The sequence below is a fragment of the Propithecus coquereli genome, unplaced genomic scaffold (genome assembly GCF_000956105.1).
Source record: "Propithecus coquereli isolate 6110/MARCELLA unplaced genomic scaffold, Pcoq_1.0 Scaffold108, whole genome shotgun sequence".
NCBI classification, from domain to species: domain Eukaryota; kingdom Metazoa; phylum Chordata; class Mammalia; order Primates; family Indriidae; genus Propithecus; species Propithecus coquereli.
The window spans coordinates 3,250,086-3,264,976 of NW_012134747.1; the positions used below are offsets into that span (position 1 = coordinate 3,250,086).

The 14,891-nt window shown below is 40.5% G+C and overlaps 1 protein-coding gene across 1 annotated transcript in view; it reads left to right on the forward strand.

The window, feature by feature from the left end:
- Positions 1–14,891, forward strand: part of DYNC1I1 (dynein, cytoplasmic 1, intermediate chain 1) — a 277,749-nt gene that overhangs the window by 145,355 nt on the left and 117,503 nt on the right. The window contains exon 6 of the mRNA XM_012647409.1: positions 13,472–13,561. Coding sequence (XP_012502863.1) covers positions 13,472–13,561 — 90 coding nt within the window. The remainder of the gene's footprint in view (positions 1–13,471; positions 13,562–14,891) is intronic.

The following is a 14,891-nucleotide window of genomic DNA, read 5'->3' on the forward strand; positions in this document are numbered from 1 at the left end:
GTTCATTTATTCAGAGGGCTATTCGATAGAAAGTTATGAAGTCTCTGCTGAAGTGCTGCTCAGTTTGTTCTCTAGAGATTCAGATTCTTTTGACCAACCTGGTGTTTCAACAGCTTGAAAAATGAAGGAAAGAACCATGCCTGTCTAGACTGACCAGAAAGTAAAAACAAGGGGCACTTTGAAATCTGTGAATCTGACCACAACTGAGACTTGTACTTAGTCCAAGTAACTGGAAAATCAGTTTCTTGGATTAGACAAATGCTTCCCTTAAGACTCTCAAACTGCTAGCTTTCTTCTTTTATAATTGATAGAAAATTATTACATTGACAGACAAGGGACTTCATATTTGAGCCAATGGGAAAACTTGACGTTGAAACCAGGGGAAATAATTTAGCCTCAAATAGAGTTGTTAATGCCAAGATAAAAGCAAACAAATGTGCTAATGATCTGCCCTGAGAATCAGACTGTGATGAATTTTGATGTATTCCCGGGTGGAAAATATAGCAGCTCTTTCTGGGCTGGGGATTGGACACTCGGACAAGAAAATGCTAAAATGGAAGTCAACAAAAAACACTCAGAAAATCTCATTTCCATTCTCTAGAGAATAAGGATACTAAAGAGATAGTTAATTCCCATTTCAAGGAGCCAGATCTGTGAGGCTATGAGCTTCCATGACAAGGTGGGGAGTCTTGATTGCCACCATGGCGTCTGCCTTTGTTTTGCTGGCTTATAGACTTGCAGGGGGGTGGGGGTAGGTGGGAGACACAGTGGCCACCTTGAGGTTCTCTTGTGCACTCAGTCATCTTATCACCCAAAAAATACTTATTGTGGAATTCTCATGTTAGTGGTGGGAGATGACAATAAATGCATACATAAATAAATGTATAAAATCAGACAGTGATCAGTACCATGAAATAAAAAAAAATCGGGGTGAAGTAAAACCAAGTACCATGTTCCAGAGCAGAATGCAGTGGGGTATGTTGCTTTATTATTTAGGTTGGAAGACGGAAGCCCTCACAGATGATGTGACATTTGAACAAGGACCCTAAAGAAGTCGTGGAGAAAGACACGTGACTATTTGGATAAAGAGTGTTCCAGGTAGAGGAAATATCAAGGGCAAAAGCTGTAAAGTGTGAGAGTTCTTGGCAAGACCAGGAAATGTCCAGGAAGCTAGCTCGGTGGAGGCAGAGTTGGCAAGCAGGAGAGTGGTCATCCATGCGTTAGGAGATGAGCCAGACACATGCTGTGGGCATGGTTTAGTACTGGAGAAGACACAACTCTCCAAGAAACACCTCCATGCATTAGATGGGGCATGTCTATAGCTATGTATGGATTGTAAAGCAGCCCCTCACCATGTTCAAACCACAACTGAAACTGGAATAGGCGAGGAAAGAGAAGCTGGATTCCATTTGATAGAATATGGCTGGCAGCCTTGTTTTCAGCTGTGCCACAAAATATCTTGCCAATTTCATTACATTTCCTTCCCACTGGACATGCTTACTCTCATCTCCAAACCCATATCCATTCTTCACAGCCTAATTCTAGCAGTGTGGCACCAGTGTGGGCACCGTTGAAACAGAATGGAATAATTTGGAACCTCAAAAACTTGAGTTCAAAAATCTGCCTTTGTAATTTAGTAACTATCTGACTTTGAGCAATTTATTTAACCCTTTGAGCCTCAGTTTTGTCATCAATAATAATAAAATATTCTTTAAAAGTATAAAGTAATTAAAGTGTTGCCATTATCCAAGAAAGGCAATTCTGTTACCAACAGCTGAGGAAACTGAGGCGCAAAGGGGTAAGTAAGTAACCTCTGGTTACTTCCAAATTGTAGAACCAGGATTTGAACCTCATCAGTATAGCAACTGGGCTCATGCCTTTGACCCCCATGTACCTTGCAGGATGGTGTGTGTGCTAGAAGAGATTATGCAGAGAAAATACAAAGTAGGTACTCAATAATTATTAGTTCCTATTATTTACTGGTCATTTGTACTCTTTTGGTTGCAAGTGAAGTAGAGTGAAGGCCTTTGTGATCCAACCGAAACACGGGGGGAAACACTGAGAAAATGGCCTTTATAGAACTACTAGAGAAATGAGAGATTATTCAAATTTAAAACAGTCAAAAATATTTATTAAATACCCACACTGGGGCATACAGATATGAATAATTAATGGATTCTACTCTGAAGAATTTAGAATCTGGTGGAGAAGAAAACTTACAAATATACAGAGGTGTACTCTACTTACAATTAATATATAATAAACAAAGTAGAGAATGATAAATGTCATCCTGTTAAACATAATAGTTCTTTGATTGGATGAAAAAAAATTGTACCAGATACACAACTAAAGTACTGAGAGGGGTTAAATAAAGAAGAAATGCCTTCCAACAAGGTAGAGCAGAAAAGATTTGGAGAAGTGAGGGGTCATTGGAACCAGATCCTAAGTGTAGCTGGATTTTACATATGAGGAAGATTAGAAAGTACTGGAGGCCTTGAACAAGCCAGGCACACTCCTAACCATGTGAATTTGTTTCCTTTGCCTAGGTTTCTCTCCCCCAGGTGTCCCCAAGACTTGATTCCTTACTTCCTTGAGTTTTTTTCTCAGATGCACCCTTTTAGTAAGGACCTCCCTTTCTGCCTGTGTAAAATTGTGACACCCACCATTTCCCACTTTATTCCCCACTTTGTTTTTTCTTTGGCACTTGCAGCTGTCTTTACCTGCCCATCTTGTTCATTATTGATCTCCCTGATAGAATGCCAGGTCCATGAGGGCAGGGATTTTTGCCTGTTTTGTTCACTGCTGTATCTCCAGCCCCTATAATAGTGCCTAGAACATAGTAGGTGCTCACATTTTATAAAAGATCAGGAGGGAGAGAATCTAGCTGAGGGGGAAGCATGAACCAAAAGACAGGTGGAATGTGGAAATCTGTGCAGCAGACGCAGTTATTAGTGCAGGCGTCTGGAATATGCACGTGTGTATGAATGTGCTGGGAGGGGGTGAACACAGCGGGGAAAATTTATACAGGAAGCACATGTTGAGGACAGACCTTAGAAAACTTGAATGCTAGGCCAAGGTATTCAACTTTTACTTTGAATGTTTTAGAAACCATCAAAGGTTTCCCCTAGGAAATTGATATGAACAAGTTCTGTTTTAAAAGAATTGAGCTGACGGTGTTGTTTGAAGCAAGAGTAGGCATAGAGAGAGGCTGGAGGTAGGAACGCCAGCTAGATGCTGCATAAAAGGCCATGACGGCCCTAACCAAAGGGAAGGGGGTGGAAAATTGAAAGGAAAAGGGGGGGTGTGCAAGAGAAAAGTATACAAAGAAATAGAATTAACAAGATTTGATCCTGTTAATAAAAGGAAAGCTAGTGAACATGGGATAGTGGGATGACCTATGTGTGCAGTGACTGATGTGACAACTGCTCCGACATTAATAGTCAGAGTTGACAACTCTTAGGGGCAGGAGAAACGACTTTCTCCTTAGGAACAATTTCTTTGCAAGGAAAATGATGTTTCTAAATGGTTTCTATTGATTTTACTCTGTTTTTCACTAATTAATATAACGCAATAACCATGTTAGTACCTGGAAATGTTGAGGTCTACCTTCCTTTGGGAAATATCTATAGTCACTGCTGAAAGTTAAATATCATGATATCTCTCTCTGTCCCTGTGACTCTAGTTTTCTTTTTCACAAGCAAGTTTCCCACCAAGAGGAACTGTAGACTTGCACATTTGGAAGACACAGTAGAGAAAGTAAATAGTAGAGTGTGGAAGTGTCCAAAAGCAGAAGTAGGCGGCAAAAGGGATTTAAATCTGAAAAAGAAGAAGAGTCCCTCCTCCTTTTCTAAGCAGCCAAGAATTGCATTTTCAAGTGTTTTGAATTTTCTGCCCTCTGTGTGTGTGTAAACAGCTAAACAAATAGGGCTGCCAAGGATAGCCGTAAAGACTGTGTCCTGTCAACTCAAGGAGGCTCCATCCACATCGAGCACGATGGCAGTGCTGCTTTCTGGAGTTGTGCGATGGGACGGTCCTGCTTACAAGAATGCAGAGGAGAGGACTGACTTGAGGACTAGCTCTGATCTTTCAAAATATCTCATCTTCCTGAGTCCAATAAAAACTACAGTTTGTCATTATAGACTAATTTATTTGGGTTACCATTATCTATTTGGTCAGTGTGAATTAGTTCATCCAACTGTTCTAGTCTGTGGCTGAAGGCTTCATGACTTTCTGAGAAATCTTGGGTAGCAGGGGCCTGAAAAGACTAAAGATAGGGAAGATGGGGGGATGGGTTCTAACAACAACCTTGGCCTATTTCATGCATAATTGAGTCGAGAGCTGCTCTGCTCTGAGCAACCCTGGAGAATTACACTGGGGTCAGATGGTAGGTAGTAGGCCTTAAATATTGAGCTAATCTAGGAAATAGAGAGCCCTTAAAGGTTTCTGAGGAAAATTTATAAAAACAGACCCATCACACCTTCCTATCCCCAAACATCAAATGCTGAAGGTATCCACAGTCTCTTGCCTGAATGTCTCTGAAGAGGGCATTATTCTCTTCCTTGTCTCTGTCCTTCCTTGTAAGCTGACTGATCCACGTCAACTCAATTCAGTACTTATTTACTGCACACATATTATATGTCAATGCAGTTACAAGTTTCAGAAACAGCTGCTTAAAAAGTGTTATTCTCTGGCTCCCTCTCTCATTTTGAATATTTTCTTTCATTTCCTCCCATTTGCAATGTCTTGGGTGACATTCCATCAGGAAGTAAACTTTCCAAGTACTGTCATGTTAGAGCCTTAGGAGAGAACTGATGTGGCCTAGAGTGTTAACAGGAGCGCTCTGTACGATGAGAAATGTATGTTTTCTTTACTCTGGCCAGATTTTTCTAGACCAGAAAGTGAAGGTTTTTTAAATATTAGCATGTAGTATATTTAACAAAGTGCTTACTGAAAATCCCACAAAATATGTCTTTCCTGCATATTTTTAAAGCACAGAGGCGCTCACCTTGGTTTGTGTAAGCATTCAGTGGTGCATGTTATACTTTATTTTGGCTGCCGTGGGTGGCTCTCTCTGGACTCCCGGCAAAGTTGGCAAGCTGTACGCAAAGTTGGTCCAAGGATAGGGTGACTTGAGTGAGTTCTGTACGAGAGCCCTCGCTGTTTGCTGTACAAATACATGTCTAAGTTCACAGTCTAATGCACCACGCCCACTGGCAACTAAACCAACCAAGGCCAGGTTCTCATCATCTGTTGCTCAGACTATCGGCAGTAGCACCTTCTAACTGTCCCTGACTCCAGTCTCACCCACTCCTCTCCAGCCTCCATGTTCTTAAACAAAATCGGAACTTGTCTCTTGTGTTTTTAAAAACCTCCAGTTTCTCTACGGAGCTGGTTGGCAGCAATAATTTTCACTGAGGGTCAGGCTGTCCCCGGAGAGATATATCAGAATCTGCACAAAGGCCTGGCTGGGAAAGAAGTAAGTGTGGTTTCAAATGCCATATTTAGCATCACCAGTGCCTTGGATTTCTTTTGACATTTCAAGTAATATTTATGTACTGAATATGATTTCTATTTATTAAAAATGGGGTACTGCTTTCTCAGAAGAAGTCCAAACTTCTTGTTCTGCCATTCAAAGCCCTTCATGGTGTGGTACATTTCTAACTTGCAGAACAATCTTCCATGTTGATATTGCTAGTCTCCGTGCTCAGCATTGATGATACTCACAAGAAGGTCGTTGAGGGACTTTTAGTCTGGGTGTAGAGACAGACGCATAAACCTAATTTCAAGTGTTCTGAGATACGTTATCATAGAGATATGTACAAGATGGGTAGTGGAATGGTGGAGGGGATTAACAAGCCTGCTTTGGAGGAAGAGTTAAAGTTGCTGTTGCTGCATCATAAAGGGCAGTAAAGACAGAGGTGGCTTCAAGACAGATTTTCGAGGTGGAATTGACGGGACTTAGAGACGCACTCTTATGAGGCCCTGATGGAAAGGAGGAGTTGAAGGTACTATTCAGGTATCCAGCTGCGATCCTGTGTGAATGGTGGCACTGTTAGGCAGGGTGGAGAATGCAGTCCAAGGAGACCTCAGCAGAAGGTAGGAGCTCTGCTTTGAACATGTGAAGTGTGAGGTGCCTGTGAGACACTGAGGTTGGAATGTCTGGTAAAGTCTGGAGCCTAGGAGGGATATCTTGGCTAAAGACATCGGCTTATGGGTGATAGTGGAAGATACAGGTGTAAATACTAGCCGGAGTGAGCATATGACGTGAGAAAAGATGAGACCAAAGACAGAACTTCAATGAATATCTTCAAGTAATTTTTTTTACATCTAAAATAGAATTTGAAAAATTATCTTTTTCTATCAAAAATCTTAAAATATGTTACAGGAAGAATCACTGTCTGAAATATCCATATATGGCCGGGCTTGGTGGCTCACGCCTGTAATTCTAGTACTGGGAGACTGAGGCGAGAGGATCACTCAACCCCTTATATCAAAGTCAGCAGTTCGAGACTAGCCTGAGTAAGAGCAAGACCTTGTCTCTACTAAAAATAGAAAAAATTAGCCGGGCATGGTGGTGCATGCCTATAGTCTCAGCTACTCCAGGAGGCTGAGGCAGGAGGATCACTTGAGCCCAGGAGTTTGAGCTTGCAGTGACCTAGGCTGACACCATGGCACTTTAGCCCAGGCAACAGAGCGAGACTCTGTCTCAAAAATAAATAAATAAATAAAAGGTATGAAATATCCATATATGGAATTGTATAAAAGTAGCTAGGGCACTTGTTCTTAAGTGGAGAAGAACACATCCAAGAAAACAAAAACCCATGTCTTTATATCTCTTCAGGTCTGCACACTGACGGTAGTGCGGTAGTAAGCTTGATTTAGAATTGCCTCTATGTCCTTGTGACCTTTTTTACATTTTGGAAGCTAGTTTCTATTCATTTTGTAAGCCACAACTTATTTTATCATTTCTAACATTCATAATTTTTCACATTAGAATTGATGACGTGCTGTAATTTAATTAGCAGTAATCATCTTAGTGGCATATGAAGTAATTGTGTATCTTGCAGCTGTTGGCCTGTTCAATTCAAAGTCATGTGGTAATTGCTTCGTGCCTCCCCCTTTTGGCAGCAGCAAGATGGCCTTTGGAGTCAAGAAGGCTGCAGTGAAATGGCCCTTTCTGCTCCCTGCCTCCATTCTCCACCTGACCCAGACCTGGCGGTCTTTCCAAGGTGGCAGATGAAGGAGCTGCAGCCCTCTGATGAAAAATCAGGAGCGGAGCAGCAAGGGCTCTGGCGGGAGCTCAGCCCCTCTTATCCCGAGATTTTGCAAGCCCTGAGGGGGTTGGGAAAAGCAAGAACCCAGTGGCCTCGTAAAACACAAGCCCCTCTTTTCACAGAGGGCCGCCTTGTGTCGCTCAGGGTTCTGGTTGCAAGCAGCTCCAGTGGGACTTATTGGAAGGAAATCTGGTGCTGACACCACCTCTAGTGGGATTTAGTGGAAGGAAATCTGGTACTCACAGAATCAACAGGAGGCAGAGGAATGGGCTTGAAAAAAGATAGGGACCAAGGGAACCCAGGCACTGGACTTCTGCAACAGTCTGGCAGGGTGTTGAGCATGACTGCTACTACTGCATTTTGCCCAAAATGATCCTAATTGTCCACTCAGCTTTGCCTCCCAGGATCCAAAGACAAAGCCCAAGTTAGAAGCAACCAGTCTGACTACTGAGATCCTATCTGTGTCCAGGTCACCAGGAGATGGACAGCAGGAAACTGTCTCCCCTCCAGCTTCAGGAGAGGAAAGTCAGGTCCAGCACATCATCAATACAGAATTACTGCAAAGGACAATATGCCCCAGATGGAAAGAGTTTTCGATATTGCCAAACAATGACAAATGTTCCCCTGCACTCTCTTTCAAATCCCTCAAATCTGTAAGGCCATCAGAGTGAGTCAACAATCAGAGGGCTGTGGCATATTAAAATTGGCTACCTCAGCTCCATTCTGAATCCTGGACTAGCAGAGGAAGCTAGCTCTTCTGGAGCACATGCAGAAGGTCAGGCCTGGAGCTAAGTGTTTCATATGTGATCAATGCATAACATGCAATTATTCATTCACTCTTAGACCTTTAGAAAATCTTAAGGAAGGAGGACAGTGACTACCCACGATTTTTCCAACCGGGGGAATGAATGTGACAACTGGAAATGGCAGAATATGGGAGCTAAGTAAAATAGTGTGTCTAAAAGATGCCATTTTTTTTGAAGTTAGCCCCTTGGACTGACAGGTAATTAACTTCTGCCACTAGTTTAATTTCTTGTGTGGACCTGAATACAGGAAACCATACATGGGTGGTAAATTTTTTCCCTCCAATCTCAGAGGAAATGTAACCTGGTATGAACTAGTGGCACAACTCATATATCAGTAGTCTGTAGCAGGTCTACATAAATCCTTTTCTTTAAAGTTATTTAACTGTTTTGAAAATGGTTTCAACAGAAGTAATTCCAATTGCACCAGAAAGGAAACCAGAGTCTTAAAGAAAAATATACTCTCTTTGCCGAGCAAGGCAAACATATCAGTATGCAAAGAAACAAACCAGTCTCTTGTGTTTTATTTCCTTAACAAATCCACTGAAACACTTACTTTATGTCTCTAAAAGGCTGATAAACAAAGAATTCTGTGACCACTAAAAATCAATGCCTACAACTGGTTTGTAACCACTCTAAAAGGGCAGGTACTATTTTTTAAATTTCTTTGTTATTCACAGTATCTCAATATAGGACTTTGCACATATTATAAACACAATACACATTTGTTGTGTTTTTCTTTTTAAACTGATCGAAAACATATTCTCTGGGGAAGGATTTTTCCATTTAAGGAATGAGATAACCCACTATTTCCCAACATGCTTCTGTGCATAAACTAACACATTGAATCTCAAACCCAGCCCTTTTTATAGCCAAACCCTTCGCCGAATATTTTTTCAATAAGCTCGTGGTGGCATTTTTGATCCTGATGTTTCTTTTTTGACTCTTCCAAGAATTAACGTTTAAAATAAAACCCCTTATATCTGTGAAAGATGAGAACTTGATACTATTTAAAGCTGACTAATTCAGTCATTTGGTAAAACCACCTTCAGTTTTGAGAACTAGAAACTGTGAATGCACAAACTAGATGGCTCTAACGAAAGCACAATTGTTATCTATGGTCAATAGAACTGATAATGAATGAATTCAGACCTTGGCCCATTATACCCCTTGGGTCCAGAGAATGAGGAGAAATAATCTACTCATTATTAGTCTATTTCCCCAAGATCTTCACACAACTCACTCTCTTAACTCCTTTAAGTTTTTGCTCAACTGTCACCTCAGTGTGGACTTTCCTGGCCACTGTATTGTAAGTTGAGACTCTCCCTCCCCTGGCCAAAATGCCTAATGCCCCTTGCCTGTTTTATATTTCTCCTATAGCCCTTGTCTGATACAGAATATACTTTGTTTATTTATTTGTTTGTGGTTTCTCTTCCCTAACTGGAATGGAAGCCTCATGAGCACAGAGATTCTTACGTCTGTCTGTCTTGTTCCCTGCTGTTTGCCTAGCACCTGGCACCTAGTAAGTGCTCAATCAGCATTTGTTACAAGCTAAGGCAACATTTGTCTGAAGATTTCTGCGTAAGTAACTCTCAAGTAACTCAAGTAACTCTCTCAAGTAACTCTCTTGATGGTTTAAAAAAGAAATTTTGCATCAATTATTTCATTTAGTTATCCTTACAACAATGTGTTTTACGGAAGGATTATTATCCCAATTCAGCAGATGAGGCAACAGGGGCTCAGAGAGTTTCTATGAATTAGATAAAATCAAGGGGCCAACAAGCGGTACGCTACGGCCTGGAAGCCAGATCAATGACTTCCCTTGGAACGCTGCTCACATCCAATTGTGAATCTTTCCGCCTGGAGGAATTAATGCTTCATGTTAAGTATTCCTGGCCAGGTTTCAGAGCAGTGGATTCCAGAGTGAAAATAAGAACAGAATTTGGATGTAGCGTATATATTCTTGATAAAATAATCTATTAGGTACATCTCTCGAGGGTGTAAAACCTAACTTTTGCTCAGCTGAACTTACATTTGCTTACCTCCTGAAAGTGAAAGAGTGATCCATGTTGAGATGCCCACTTCAAAGCACCCCCACAGAGCCCCTCCTTACCTTGCAACTGAACATTGCACCCGCTTGTACTTTAGTCCTTTCTCCATGGCATTTGCATTTCATGTCATGCTGTGGTTCAGGAGACAGTTTGAATAGTAGTTAAAGATCCCAGACCCAAAAGCAGGCAGAACCAGACAGAACTTGAAGCTTGATATAGTTGGCAGTTTCCTTGGGGGAAATTACTGTCTCCTCATCTATAAAACTGGGTTAATAGTACTAAGTTCTGATAAATTAGATTATACAAGCAAAGCACTCATCACTACCTTAGGTATTATTGCATATCTCCCTATCTTTGCTACTAAATTGTAAGATCCTAGAAGGAAATGCGTTTTACTGGCTTCATTAGTTTCCTAGAGCTGCCGTAACAAAGTACCACAAACTGGTGTTTTAAATAACAGAAATTTAATGCCTCACAGTTCTGGAGGCTGGAAGTCTGAGATCAAGGTGTCCTCAGACTTGGTCCCTTCTGAGGGCTGTGGAAAAGACTCTGTTCTATGCTGCCCCCTAGCTTCCGGTGGTTTGCTAGCAATCTTTGCGCTCCTTGGCTTGTAGAAGGAATCACCCCGATCTTTGCCTTCATCTTCACGTGGTGTTCTCCTTATATGTGTGTGTCTGTGTCCAAGTTTCCCCTTTTTATAAAGACACCAGTCCTATTGGATTAGGTGCCCACCCTACTCCAGTATAACTTCCTTTTAACTAATTACATCTGCAATGACCCTATTTTCAAATAAGGTCACATTGTGAGAGGCTGGAAGTTAAGACTTCAGTGTATGAGTTTTGAGGACTGAGTTCAACCCATAACACTGGCCTTATCACCTTTGTGTTTGGTGTATTTTCCCTACACTTAATAAGTATCAAGACATGGCTGCTGAATCTATTAGATTTAAAGAATGTCTCTAGAAGTTTCAGAAATGGAGACACTTTCCAGCAGCTGAGAGGCCTTTTGAAAATTGCCTCTCCATCCAAGATTTACCAAAAAGGAAACTTCCTTCCAGTTCATTCCTCACTGGGCTTTGTGTTAGATCCTTGAATCAGGAATATACATCATGTTAAGTTGGGTTTTTTTTTTTCTTTTTCTTTTTTTTTTTTTTTGAGATAGGGTCTCACTCTGTTGTTGAGACTAAAGTGCAGTGGCATCATCATAGCTCACAGCAACCTCAAACACCTGGGCTCAAACGATCCTCCTCCTGCCTTAGCCTCCCAAGTAGCTAGGACTGTAGATGTGCACCTCCGTGCCCAGCTTTTTTTTCTATTTTTTGTAGAGACAAGGTCTCACTACATTGTTCAGGCTGGTTTCGAACTCCTGGCCTCAAGCAATCCTCCCACCTCAACCTCCCAAAGTGCTAGGATTACAGGCATGAGCCAACACGCCCAGCCAAGGTGTTCAGGACTCTTTTGTTCAGGACTCTTTAAGCAGAATTTTTGGGGGATATATAGTAGTAATATCTTTACATATGGGTAAGGACTTAGATATGCTGTTTATAACTTAATATTTTAAAGATTTATTTGGGCCAGGCGCGGTGGCTCATGCCTGTAATCCTAGCTCTCTGGGAGGCCGAGGCGGGCAGATTGTTTGAGCTCAGGAGTTCGAAACCAGCCTGAGCAAGAGCGAGACCCCGTCTCTACTAAAATTAGAAAGAAATTAATTGGACAACTAAAAATATATAGAAAAAATTAGCCGGGCACGGTGGCACATGCCTGTAGTCCCAGCTACTCGGGAGGCTGAGGCAGTAGGATCGCTTGAGCCCAGGAGTTTGAGGTTGCTGTGAGCTAGGATGATGCCACGGCACTCTAGCCCGAGCAACACAGTGAGACTCTGTCTCAAAAAAAAAAAAGATTTATTTGTCTAAAAATATGTGTAACTTAGTGTTAGTTTCAAAATTTTAAGTGCAACTTTTAATCTCATAAATGTACCTCAGTTGTGTGTTAATAATAAATGGTAATTCTCCTTAAAAGTGTTTTCTGTAATCTGATATGTGTATAGTGTGGTAATTAGGTTGGTTTCACAATCTACATGCATACATATAGACTACTGTATTTCTATGAAAATTCACATCTTAAAATTTTAGTATCTAAATTGCAATGCTATATTTTACACATCCATATTTTTAATTAATATCCCTTCTACAAATCACTTGCTTAATATAGTCAGAAGTTTGGCAGTTGCTTTTCAGGCTATACATATATATTTGGGCATTTAAGTATGCATTTATAATGTATTCTCTAAGTGGTTGGTGCTGAAATTTTGAGTTGATAAATTTCAGGATTTATTGTGATGGGAATGGAACAATCCATAGAGCTCGAGATTTTTTAGAAGGTCTGTAAATATTTGTTGAGTGAATGAATATATGGGATGGGAGGAGAAGTGAAGTCATTTCCTTGATAAACTCCATTTGAACCAATGAAATCAATAACCTCCAGTAAATATATTCAAAAAACATGAAAATAAATTTTAATTTTTTATATCATTTTATTTGCTATAAGTTGAATTTTCTTGTGACATCTTGAGTCTCTCCTAAATCTATGTTGTGGCTGATGATTTCAAGCCCTCTATAATGGAAGGGACGTCTAAGAAAGGCAAGTTGAGATAAGAGAGAAAATGAGCATACATTTGCATAGGGCAGGAAGGGCACTATAACATCTGGCAGTGGTAGCTGACTGGGTCCATTTGCTAGTGCTCATTAAATTCACATTAATTCAGGGACTGCTTTGAATGTATAAATCCCATTTCGGGTTGGTTGCTTTCTCTCAGACCAATGGCATTGACTTTGGGGACCGTACCCCTGGTTGTTTACTTGCCAATGGCATTTGACCTGGGGTCAGACCTGTATTTAACCCTTTCCTGTAGGTCAAAAACAAATTAATTTGGCAAGAATTAAATTGGAAATGAGTCATCTGTACAGCAGGTGTCCCCTGTGGAAAATGTGCTCCAGGTGGAAACATTTTAAGATCCATTCCTGGGCCATCTCCGAAGAAGCTTCAGAGGTCAGGGAGGCAATTCCAAGACATTCCACGTGGCGAGGGCCTGGAGGTGGATGTAGCAGGTGCCCACTCGGGGCGGTTTTCTCAGCAGATTAGGGAAACTATCAAAGAGGCCCCTTTTGGAGAAAATTTATTCATATATTCATGAACATTTATCTTGAGCATTCATTGTGGACTGATTTACTTAGAAGTTGCCCTAAATGATTAGAACTTTACCCTTTACCCCTACCTCCCACCATCAACCAAAGACTTTGATTTGAAGGAAAAAAATATTGCATTTTTCTCTTTCTTTTTTCTAGAGGATGAGGATGATGAGGAAATGGTGGAACCCAAAGTTGGCCATGATTCAGAACTGGAAAACCAAGACAAAAAACAGGAGGTGAAGGAAGGTATGGTGTGGGCGATAAACTGAGTAATTATTTTATTGTTTTGTTTGCTTTTACCAATGTAAGGGACTACAGAGGTAAGTAAAAATTAAATTCGCATCCCCTATATGGAAGATTTTGCATGATTATTCAATACATTAAGGTTTAGCAACATAAACGGTGATCTCTAAAGCAAGAATCATTTATTTCTTAACCTATAGAAGCAAGTAAAATGCAAACCATCTGCAATTTCAGTAACAATTCTGGCCATGATTCTAATAAAATTATTATTTAATACTAAGTAGTGATAAAAGAAGATACTTGTTATCAATTGTCATGTTATTTCATTCACTCCACCATATATTTTCAGTAATAACAGTGAAAGAAAGGACTACATATAGTTATTTATTTTGTCAATAAATTCTGAAGTGTTTTCTTGTGATCTACATAGAAACATTGACAGCGATCATTGCTATGAACTGTACTGTTAGAAGTTTTATTCCACAACCTGAACAGGGAGGAACAACCTCTTTACATGTTCCAGTGGTAACAGTGACTAACATGTATTATGGGCTTACCATGCACTTGGCTCTCTCCTAAACACTCTGCAGATGTTATCTACTCCTCCCAACATCTTTCTGAAGCAGATACTAACATTATTTCTATTTTATAGATAGGAAGAGAAAGGTTTAAAAACTTACCCAAGGATATACAATTTGTAAGTACCTGGGCCAAGATTTAGAGTTGAATCCAAAGCCCATACATTTCACCATGCTGCCATCCTCATGTGATAGCACTGGGTCTCATGAACAAGAAGTATAATAGGAGGGAAAAAAAGAAAAGAAAGTGTGCTGGGGGGAGGAATGCTGCAGGTGACATTGCTTTACAAATCGAATTTTGTATTACTTTGAGATTCTCAGCCCGTTGAAACAGAGGAGAATTTCGAAATTGTCTTTCTACTGACAAAGGGAGAATGGGACCTGAGAACCGAGTATAGATTTTAAAAGTTCTTCACTCCTACTGAGTGTCCCAAATATAGATCAATCTAATTCTAATTAGAATCTCATTTGACTTGTAAATTTTAAAGATGGCTGTGGCTCTGGCACAGTACGTGGCACATAATCAGCACTTTGTAGGAACGGTGCATACTGATCCCATGTACTCACTTCAACCCCTTGTAGTCTCATGAGAAAATGAGAGTAGCTTAAATACTTACTACAGATGATGTCCATATCATACACAGTTAAATGAGACAGTTTTTAGACATTATTAAGAATGCCTTCATATTGAGGATCATTCGAAGTGTGTGTGTGTATGTGTGTTTAATTTTGTTTTAATTTGTTTTATGCAATCT